This window comes from Nannospalax galili, unplaced genomic scaffold, assembly GCF_000622305.1.
Source record: "Nannospalax galili isolate Female #2095 unplaced genomic scaffold, S.galili_v1.0 scaffold205, whole genome shotgun sequence".
In the NCBI taxonomy this organism is placed as follows: domain Eukaryota; kingdom Metazoa; phylum Chordata; class Mammalia; order Rodentia; family Spalacidae; genus Nannospalax; species Nannospalax galili.
Genome location: NW_008353921.1, coordinates 2,940,456 through 2,951,673, shown reverse-complemented (window position 1 = coordinate 2,951,673; position 11,218 = coordinate 2,940,456). Strand labels below are relative to the sequence as shown.

General features: G+C 42.8%; 1 protein-coding gene across 2 annotated transcripts in view; it reads left to right on the top strand.

The window, feature by feature from the left end:
• The first annotated feature begins 991 nt into the window (after positions 1 to 991).
• The window catches only part of Oser1 (oxidative stress responsive serine rich 1), a 14,733-nt gene continuing 4,506 nt past the window's right edge, over positions 992 to 11,218 (top strand). The window contains exons 1-3 of one of the 2 annotated variants that reach the window (XM_008851001.3): positions 992 to 1,138; positions 4,663 to 4,779; positions 9,506 to 9,619. In XM_008851001.3, the coding sequence (XP_008849223.1) occupies positions 4,703 to 4,779; positions 9,506 to 9,619 (191 nt within the window). In that variant the 5' untranslated portion in view covers positions 992 to 1,138; positions 4,663 to 4,702. Of the gene's footprint in view, positions 1,139 to 1,598; positions 1,730 to 4,662; positions 4,780 to 9,505; positions 9,620 to 11,218 lie in introns of those variants that run through there. The other variant, XM_008851002.3, reaches the window with a different exon arrangement.

The following is an 11,218-nucleotide window of genomic DNA, read 5'->3' as shown; positions in this document are numbered from 1 at the left end:
GTCTCTCCTGACCCCCCAATCGGAAGCCAGCCATCTAAAGGAGAGGGGACTGTCTGTGCAACGAACTGTAGATTTCATTCTCAGACAAGATTCAAGCATTTCAGGGACTGGCTGAAGTTAAGAGGGGTATAGCTAAACCTTTAGCAGCCTCATCAGCTGGCTGGCTATACATCTGTAGGAAGGGGTCAGTTTGGGTTCAAGGGGAAACTCCCTCTAGGGTTCTGGCTGCCAAAACTAACTCTACAGAGGAAAGCCATCTTTCGATGAGGATTTGAGAAGTGGAGCTGGGAAGTGGCAGGCGAAAGGATGTGCCATCAAGTAGGTAGAATGGGTCCTGGTGACCCAGGCGGTGCACAGCGCACCCCTTTCTTGCCAGCTGAGCCATAAAAAAGAAAAGATCCCTTTAAACCACCGGCAAGTAAACTGCCTACAATCTTTTTTCAGAATTTGGAACGTACGTGCAATTTCCTGTGTTCCTCACCAGAACTCAAGGAGTAGGCATTTAATTTCCAATTCCAGCCTAGCAGTCCTTGTCCAATACCTTCCTCGCTTCTCCGCAGACCCTAAAAATAGGCGGGAGGCGAGGGCTGGGGTTCGAGTCCGGGCGACCCCGCAGGAAACTCCGCCAAGCGTCCCGGGAAGCTGGGCCAGCGCGAGCACTCCCGTAGCTGACCGAATCCCGTTGCCTTGGTGACTCCGGGTGAGGAGGAAGGGGAAAGCAAGCCCGTACTGGTAAAGGCGGCTCCGCACCAGCCGTGAACAACTCCTGCTCGTTCACGTGACAGCTAAGCAGCACGCAAGCCCCAAAAGCCGGACCCGAGCGAACCCCGGCGAGAGCGAGAAGGGAGCGAAAAGAATAACAGGAAATCACGTCAGGCGCACGTGCTTCCGAGAGGGCTAGGTGCTGGGCCTTCGAGAGGCGCGGCCTCCACGCGCCTGCGCAGTCTGCGCTCACCGCGCTGCCGAGTTTCTGGGGTGGGCGGGGCGCGCGGTGGGTGACGCAGGCGCAGTGTGACTCCGGAGGCGCTGGCCACCCGCTCGGCTAGGTTTGGATCCGGGTCAGTGAGGCGCGGCGGTTGCGGAGGAACGCTCTAAACTGACGGGACCGGATCGCCGGGAGCGCCCCAGCTGCGAAGAGGTGAGCGGCCTGACGTGACGGGGAGGAGCCGCGGCGTCGCGTCGCGTCCGCCAGGCCCCGCTGGGCCGCGGCCGGCCTTCTGCGGCCCACTCGCCTTGTCGCCGCGGCTCCCGGAGTCGCCTGCCTGGCTCGGGCCTCGGCCTGGGGCTGGGGCCTCTCGCCGCCGCGGCCTCTCGCTTCCCGCCTTCCGGTGTTCCGGCCGTCCCCGCCCCGCACCGCTTCCCCTTTTCGTCCTCCTTGCTGCCCTTTCCCGCCTTTTCCTGCTCTCCGGGCCGCACTCATCTTCGTTGGTCGCCGCCGGCTCCTCCCGCTTTCCTTGCGCCTCTGCCCCTCTCTAGCCTCGGCTCCGGGTCCCGGAGTTGGCCGAGGGGAGCAGCTGTGAAGCCGGCCACCGGGCAAGCGGAGCCAGAGTCCTGGACAGCTCCCAGCTCGGCGTTGTCCGCACTCTCCGAGACCCCCCCCCCCGACTCTGACCTCCTCCCGGTTCGTGTAACCCCGACAGGTCCAGGTTCCGGTGGAGAGGAACGAACGTGCGGCTTTGACTGCAGTCCCGCGAATTGGGGGTTGAGTGGTGTGCCCCCACAGGCGCGGGTGTGTTTTTGTCCTGGGGACAGGTTGTTTCTACCGGGTCTGGTCTTCTGCGGGGTTGCTAGACAGGGTGTTTCTTCCCCAGGTTCCACGCTTCCCGAAGGCCTGGAGAAATTTCGAAATCTTTAATCGAAATCTTTGAGATCGCAGAGATTCCCCGATATTCTTGGGTCTCTTCAGGTTCACGGAAAGGAAGAATTAGATTTGAAACTTTTAGAGTTTGGTTAAAACTTTAAAAACGTAGTCAAGATTGTGCATATGCTATTGGTTGAACGAGAAACGAGTGTGATTTGACTTAAAGCAATGCAAAGTAACTTCTAATAGGCCTTTGGGAATTCAAGCAGTCAGTGCAGGGGAAAGAGAAAGGGAAGTACAGACTGCGTGTTGATGAAGATGGGCAAACAACAGTCACCTGTTAGCGTTGAGCTGACGCTGTGATGTGAACGGGAAGCTAGGGATACAGGGGAGCACAATAAGCCTCTAGTAATTCCAAGCATGCTCTGATCTAGCTCCTCAGGTTATGCCTGAGACACTCGCCTTTGCTCTTGGTTAAAGTAGCTGAGGAAGAAGATGAGTAATTGGAACACTGGAAATTTGACAGTAGCTTAGAAAGTTCTTCTTTCTTGAAGTTTCAGTCCGTAGCTAGATTTTTATTTTGCATTGTTTTGGTTTTTGATGATAGGTCTGTTAGTGTGTCAACAAGAATGCTAAGTTTGTATTAACATCCAAGGTGGTCATCTGCCATACTATTAAGTCAGTACTGTGTAATTAAAAGTTGCAAGTCTAGGTGTAAAGCTTCTTAGCAAAGCATTATAAGTTCCTGGAGGGCAGGAATGAAATGCCCAGTCCTTACACAAAGGAGTTTTAAGACCCCTTATATGTTTCCCAGGTCCCCTATGTTTCCAAGTTCATCCTTCTGTCCTTGGTGTCCAGCTTAGTGCTTAGTATTCTGGAAATTTTTGTGAAAGGAGTGAATTTCTGCCTGTAGAATTCAGCAGTGTGCTTAAATGCCTTGTGTACAGAAGTCAAAAGAAGGTTTCCATGTGGTGCTGAGGCTGGGGAGACTAGCCCAGATGAATAACACTGTACAGGCCCATAGGCTGCCATAAAGTAATGGAGAGAACCATAAATCAGACTTTAAAAACTTTTGCATTTATTATGTATGTGTGCAGGGACAGAGAGCAATTTGTGGAAGTTGGGTCTCCTACCACTCAAGTGCTAGGAAACAAACTTAGGTGGTCAGGCTTAGCAGCAAGCACCCTTACCTGCCCTCTTTCCAACTCCTCTAATCAAACTTTAATGGAATTCTGGTAGCAGAAAGACTTTGTTTACAACCTGTGATAGACTTTAAGATGCAGTGGAACCCCAGACATATTAAATATGTGATTTTTGCTCAGCCCTCCATCTAGATACAGAGAACATTATATATTTGGAGGAATCCTACTTTAATGAAGAATTAGAGACTGGTGAAGTGTGCAGTTGTGTGAACAGTTCCTCATGCTTAGGACCTGGTTTAAATAAACCAGCCCAGTATATGTGGAGTGAATTTGTGTCCTTTTAAAAAAATATTTATGTTCATTTATGTGTATCTCTGTGTGTGTGTGTGTCTGTCTGTCTGTCTGTCTGTGTCCTATAGAGGTCAGATGAGGGTATCAGGTCCCCTGGAGTTTTAGTTATAGGTGATTGTGAGCCCCCCAACTTGGGTACTAGAAACTGAATTTGGGCCCTCTGGAAGAGCAGCAATCACTCTTAATCACCAAGCTGTCAGCCTGCTCTCTGTCCTGTTTTGGGACGTTGAAGAGAAAGCCAGCCAAGTTCTTTTGAAGCTGCCCATATACATAAATGTCAAACATTGTGACATCTTTGGAATATTAGAGGTCTCACAATAACATTTCACACAGATAGAGAATCGGATGGGAGGGGGGTGGGGCTGGGGGTGCCAGGTTAGAAGTAGAGGTAAAGTATTTTCCTGTCTTAAAAGTTCTTTTTTGTTTGTTTGCTTATACACAGTACTAAAATTTAAAACTGAATGAAAAGATAATTTGTAGATTCAAGAATTTATTAAAAGACTTGTTTTTGCTTTAATTGATACTTTTTTCCTTCATTTGTTTAATTATAAAGGTCAGTGTAGGAAAAATTGAGAATTTCAGTTAGTCAAACTAGTTAGGAGGTGTGCACATGAAGTGCCTTAACAGAACAGTATTTTGTGTTTTTGCTTCCTACTTTCTTCTGACTAAAGAAAAATTGCTGTTATTTTGCTCTTTTTTTGAGTATTCAAAGCCATCTAACAAATACCTAATGAAGGTATCAGTTTTTATTAGTAGAGTATAAAATAGTAATTGTTGAAGTAAGTCTCCAATCCTGTCATAACAATAACATCTTGTTTTTCATGTAGATTGACAGATGGATCAAAATTGCTTTATAGAAATGCTGTAATGTGTCATGAAGTTATACTTAATTAGAATTGCTAAGGTTAGACTAGACACATGTTCAGTAGCATTTTAAAGAATCATAATGTTATAGTTTGAGCTTTTCCCTTTTTCTGTGAATAAAGGACAGTTTGTCCATAGATTGCGAGACATGTACAACTAGGAAGATTTTTCTCCCATAGTATAATGTCCTGAAATGTAGATTTTTTTTTTTTTTAAAGATTATCTTGTTTCCAAAACTGATAGATGTTGGCACCAATCAAGTATTTGGGTGATTTGAATTCTGTTATGGTTTGTGTGTAAGAAGCTTTATGTGTGTGTGTGTATAAATTTCATTTGTTTTCTTGTTAAGAAAGGAGATCTATAGTCTTATGTAACACTGAAGCTTTTGTTTTTAGAAAAAGTTGTTTTTCTCCCAACAGTAATAGTATAAGGAATAAAGATTTTTAGCAATAAACTTTTGATTCCACCAATTTTCATTTTTCTTACTCTTATTTCCCTTTTTAGTATTAACGGGAACATCCATAGGAGTGCAAAAACTTTCACAATGAAATCAGAAGCCAAGGATGGAGAGGAGGAGAGTCTACAAACTGCCTTCAAGAAATTAAGAGTGGATGCATCAGGGTAATTATATTATTTGGAATTGTCTGTTTACTAGATTTAAAATTGTCCTCCTTTAAAGTGGTCTTCTTCTACCTTTTTCATTATGTCTAGGTTATATAAATATTGTGACATCCTACCAGATTTTGTGCAATTTTTTTTTTTTTAATCTTTTTGAGATAGGGTCTCCCTGTAGCCCCAGCTGACTTGGAACTCATTATGTAGACCAGGCTGGCCTCGAATTCACAGAGATCTGCCTAACTGCCTCCCAAGTGCTGGGATCAAAGGCATGTACCACCACTCCCAGCTGTGTAATACTTTCTTAAAATGCTTTATTTGAAATGTAGCAGTTCATTTTTACTCTTACGGTGAAATGTTTAATTTTCCTTACCTTTGAGGAGGTCCCTTTTTCCCGATTGTAATCAAAGATAAATCAAGTAGTACCCAGGGGAATTTCCTCATAGAACTCAAGGGAATCATAGTATTTTTCAGTAGAAGTGAATGAGCTCAATAGAAATATATGAAGACAATCTTGATTTCACGGTCTCTGATTGCTGAGTCTGTCACTATGGAAACCTGTATTCAGTAGTGTTCTGTCACTAAGATCAATAACCTTAGCTTCTTTGACCAAACTAATTAGAGCACCTGCAGACCAGCTGCTGTCTGAATGTTAATATTTCACCCTTTGCAAATTTCTGTGCAAATCTCTTCTTACTCTAGTTCTTCTGGCCCTAAGCCAGAAGAAATCTCAAAATTTTAATAATTTTCTTTTTATGAATAGAAACCAAACCCTGAAAGCTCAGAGTAGAACACTTTACAACAAGTAAAAATAATAACCACTATTTGTTGCTCATAATGCCTTCGATACTGGTTAAGAACTTTGAACACATTATTTAATCCTCCTTAGTAGGTAGATAGTACTTTCATTTCAGTTTACAGAGGCCACACAAATTAAGTCACTTTCTACTGATAAGTTAGAGTCAGATTTTGAACCTAGAGTGCCTGACCCAAGAACCTGTTTTCTTAACCATTCGTTTATATGGCTTATTGAAGACAATATGAAAAAATGCAGCACCTAGAACAAAGTAAACGTTAAATAGATGTTAATAGCTGTTTGCCTGTTGCTAGCACTATTTTGGTCTCCAAATGAGAATATTTATGAGATTTGCACATGTTACAGTGCTCGCATTTGTTCTGTGATACGTTAGAAAAGTATTATTTCTTCCAGTGGTTTTTTGAGTATTTTTTTTTGCCATATCAGTATTTAGATAAACGTTTTTGTTTTGTTTTTAATTGATTTTTATTTTATGTGTATGAGTTTTGCCTGAATGTATATAAGTATACTTGTGTGTGTGATGACTATAGAGGTCAGAAGAGGCTTCGAATTCCTTGGAACTGGAGTTTGGGATGGTTATTAGCCACTTTGTGGGTGTTAGGAACTGAACCCAGGTCCTCTGCAAGTACAGCCAGTATACTTGACTATTGAGCAGATCATCTCTCCAACTCCTTTTTGTTTTTTGAGGCAAGGTCTTACTATGTATCCCTCCAAATTGTCATCCTCTGTCTCTAAATGCTGAACGATGCACATGTGCCACTTCACACCCCTATTTGTTGCTGTTACTGCTGTGTTTTTGGATTTTCTTGGTGGGATCTCTGTCCTGGGGATGGACTGCAGGGCCTTATGCTATGTAAGCACTGTACCACCAAGCTACATGCACAGCCCTTGATTTTATTTTAAGGAATGGTAACAGTGGAAAAGTGCCGGGCGTGGTGGTGTACACCAACATTTGGGAGGCAGAGGCAGGCAGATCTCTCTGAGTTCAAGGTCAGCCTGGTTTACCTGGTAATTCCAGGACAGCTGGGGCTACAGGGAGACCCTGTCTCAAAAAGACCAAAAAAATTCACAAAAAAAACAAAGTGGAAAGGCATAATTCTAGATTGTGATTGTAGTATATACCTTTGTGATTTTTTTGTTGTTATAGAGGACTTTATTCAATTAGCAAATTCGAGGAATATATGCACATGTGCATAGAAACTCTTTAGTATGTAAGCCTAAATGAGTAATTCTTCACATGCAGACTCCTTCCCTGATGTTTTAAGAAATTGGAATGTAAAATGAAGCCATTAATGGCACTAAAATTATTTGGACATGGGGCTGGAAAGATGGCTCAGCAGTTTGTGTGTATTACTCATCCAGAGGACTTTGGTTCAATCCCTAGCACCCATGTCAGCTCACAGCAGCCTTTAACTCCACATTGCTCACGCATGCGCGCACACATACACACACAGTTAAAAAAATAAAATGTGCTGGGTGTGGTGGTGCACGCCTTTAGTCCCAGCACTTGGGAGGCAGAGGCAGGAAGATCTCTGAGTTCCAGGACAGCTGGGGCTACAGGAAGACCTTGTCTCAAAAAGACCAAAATAAATACATAAATAAAATGTAAAAAAAATTACTTGGACATTATAAAATATTTTGTAAAGTGTCTGTGCCAGGTATAGTTGGAAATTATTTGCAGCATGTGATCTGCCTTCATTAAAATTATAAGAAGGAGCAATGCAGAACATTTGAGAAAACCAAGAGTAGAAGAGGTGAGTCAGCAGCATGACTAAGCAGAGGAAGACTTGCACAGTCTGTACCATTCACTGTTGCATACTGTTCCTGTGTACCTGCCTGGGACTTCTGAAGCATTGACTCATAAACTGAGCTTTGCCAGGAATTTAGCATGAGCCTGTTCAACAGGTTTTGATTGTAAGTGGTATTTGTCTTATTGGGACAGATGTCTTATATGTTTGTTATATAACTATAAAATAATTGTTTATTATAGAAGAATTTAGTAAAGGACAAGAAGTGAAAGTCAGTTTATTATAATCTCCAGATCATCTGTTTATAACACTGTATACTGTTTTTTTGGCGGGGGCGGGGGGTTGCTGTTTTTCTGAGGCAGGGACAGGGCTCAGGCCTGTTTCAAGCTTGTGTTCTTCCTCAGTCTTCTGAGTGCTGTGATGACAGGCATAGGGCTTGAGATTATAATGTACATACAGATGTTTACCCATATTGTTTGTCCTAATAATATAAGTATGCGCTGATGTCTTTAAAAGTTTGTTCATGTACTTTTGTGGATGAGGTTGGGACAGGGTCTTGTTAGGTAGCACAGACTGGACCAGAACTCCATGTAGTCCAAGCTGGCCTGGAACTTGTCTTGATCCTCCTGCCTATGCCTCTGGAATGAGAGAATTACAAGTGTGCACAGGATTACAAGTGTGCATTGTCATGCTGGGATTTGTAATTTGTGTGTGTGTGCATGCTCAAGTGCATGTGGAGGCCAGAGGACAACCTTGGATGTTATTCCACAGGTGGTATCCACCTGAGTTTTGTGTGTGTTTATTTGATGACAAGTCTCTCACCAGCCTGGAGCTTGCCATGTAGGCTAGGCTAGTTGGCCAGTGAGTCCTGGGGATCCTGTCTCCACCTCCCTGGGATTACAAGCACATATCCCTACACTGGATTTTTTTGCATTGATTCTGGACAATCAACCTCAGGTTGACTGATTTTTTTTTTCCCCCATCCTTATACATGTAATTTTTAGTATTTAATAATTTTAATATTTATTTTTTAATAATTTCTGAAATGCAGTGTTTTTTTCTTGTTGGATATTTAGAATCATTCTTAGTTTTTTGTTTGTTTCATCTTTTTGAGATAGGGTCTCCCTATAGCCCCAGCTGGCCTGGAACTCAATAGATAAACCAGACTGGCCTCTATCCCTCTGCCTCCTGAGTGCTGGGATTAAAGGTGTGCATCACCATACCTGGTCATTCTCAGTTAAAGCTTTATCTCAATGAGTAACCTTTTAGTTTAGTAGATTGTGTCTCTCTAAAGGATTTTTCTTAATATGATAGCATGTACACACAAGCTTATATTTTGCATTGTACACGTGTGAATTCTGGAAGGATTTATATAAAAATGTTAGTCTTGATAGTCTCTGGATTATGAGATGATAGATGATTCTCTTTTAAATTCTGAATTTATTTTTATTCTATGTGTATGAGTCTTGCCTGCATGTATCTAAGTGCACCATGTACATGTAGTGCCCAGGAGGCCAGAAGAGAGCGTTGGATCCTCTATAGCTGCAGTTACTGCTGGTGGTTGGTAGCCCCCATGTGGGTGCTGGGAACTGAACCTGGGTCCTCTGAAAGAGCACCATTGAGCCATTTCTTCAACCCCTTAAATTTTTTAGATGTTCTCTACTAGAAACCCATATTAGCTGTATACCTAAAGATTTATCTCTGAAAAAATTTTGATATTTATTATTGGCAAAAATTGGACTATTTTTCTAAAAGTTGTATAAAATTCAAATATGTGTTCATGTGGTAGTTGGATTGAACTCTTTTAAAGATTATACACCTAAACATAGTTCTCACAGCTCTGGCTTCTTGTATAAAGTAAGTGGCCAGTGTCACTAGCACTCTGGACATAAGGCTTGATCTGCCCCAGATAAACAGTCTGAAAGTCTATTTATATCCCACTGCCAGTTACACTTACAAGTCATTCTTTGGCAGCCGTGAACTTTTAAGGATCCTCTAAGTTTGGTTTTGGAGGAAAACGTACATTAAAAGCTGAGCAATTTTTTGAGAATTACAAAGTAGAGAGAAAATAGAAGCATTAATCAGAGTTGTATTTGGGTTGGGGAGAGCAGTAAGTTACCCTCATTGTACAGTTTTCTGAGGCAGTAAGCTTTGTTCTTGTCCTTAGGTCCATCCTATCTCTGTCTGTTGGAGAAGGCACAAGTGTCAGAGCACCAGTCAGAGCAACAGCAGATGATACCAAACCTAAAACCACATGTGCATCTAAAGACAGTTGGCATGGGTAAGAGTTGCTTCTTTTTAAAAATAACATTTATTTTTGTGTATATGTGTGTAGGGGGTTGCCTGCCAGGGTGTGAGTGTGGAGGTCAGAGTATTGGTTCTCCTTCCACCTTGTGGGTTCCAGGGATTGAACTCAGGTTGTGTTGGTCATCAGGCTTGGCAGTAAATGCCTTTACCTTCTAAGCCATCTCTCTGGCCTGGGTAAGAGCTTCTTACCAAGAATATTTTTATCCTGGTACCTTAAAACGTGGTTGAGTTTTCTTTCTCAAGCATCCAGAGAGAGTAGCCTATGATCCAACCCAGGACACACAACATATTTTTATTTTATTTATTTAATTTTGAGACAAGGTCTCACTATGTAGCCCTGGTTGACCAGAAACTCAGTACCTTTAGACCAGATTTGCCTTGAACTCAGAGAGATCAGCCCCAGTGCTGGGATTAAAGATGTGTACCAGCACATCTAGCATAAAATTTTTAAATGATGTATTTTTGATTAAGAGTGTGTCTAACCATTCTTGAGTTTTGTGTCCATCAAATCAGGATTTTTAAGACACAGGGCCTCACTCTGTAGCTCAGGGTGGTCTGAAATACATTGTGTAGCCCAGGCTGGCCTTGAACTCTCGTGTAGTCCTCATGCCCTCAGTCTCGGAAGGACCATGTCCAACATTCTCCTGCTTTTTTTATTTCTTTCCCCTCCTCCCTTACCTTCCCATCTTTAAAAACAAAAACAAAACTGGGCATGATGGTTCATAACTTCAGTCTCATCACACAGGAGGCAAAGGCAGGTGGATCTCTGTGAGATTGAGGCCATGTTTCATAGCAAATGCCAGGCCAGCTGGGGCTACAGGGAAACCCTGTCTCAAAAAGACCAAAAAACAATAACAAAAAGATTTGAGGGCTCTGCTTAGTGGCCCACGCCTTTAATCCCAGTTCTTAGGAGACACAAGCAGGCAGATTGCTGTGAGATAGAGGACAGCCTAGTCTACATAACAAGTTCTAGGCCATCCAGGGCTACATAGTGAGACCCTGTCTCCAAAAAAGAAGAAGACTGTAGAGATTTGGATTTTTCCCTCTACTAGTTTGGAAATTGTACATTATTTTTGTTCTTTAAATAGTTAGCCTTGAAATTTTGCCATCAAGCTTTTAAATAAAGACAAAAGTTAATATTATAACTTCCTTGGTACTCTGATTGCCTGGCTTCCTATTTACTCAGTATGTTAATCATTTCACGTTTTGTTTTGATTTTTGTTTTGAGACAGGGTCTCCCTGTAGCCCCAGCTGACCTGGAACTCCTATGTAGACGAGGCTGGCTTTGAAGTCACAGATTCATCTGCCTCTGCCTCCCAAGTGCTGGGATTAAAGTCATGTGCCACCATACCTGGCCACTTTTTTAATCTCACAAATTAGATTTAGTTACTATTAAGCAGCATTCATTTATATTTGTAATTTTACACTTTCTTCTTTTTGGGGGGGGAGTCTTTTTGAGACAGGGTCTCCCCTGTAGCCCCAGCTATCCTGGAACTCACTATGTAGACCAGGCTGGCCTTGAACTCACAGAGATCTGCCTGCCTCTGCCTCCTGAGTGCTGGGATTAAAGGTG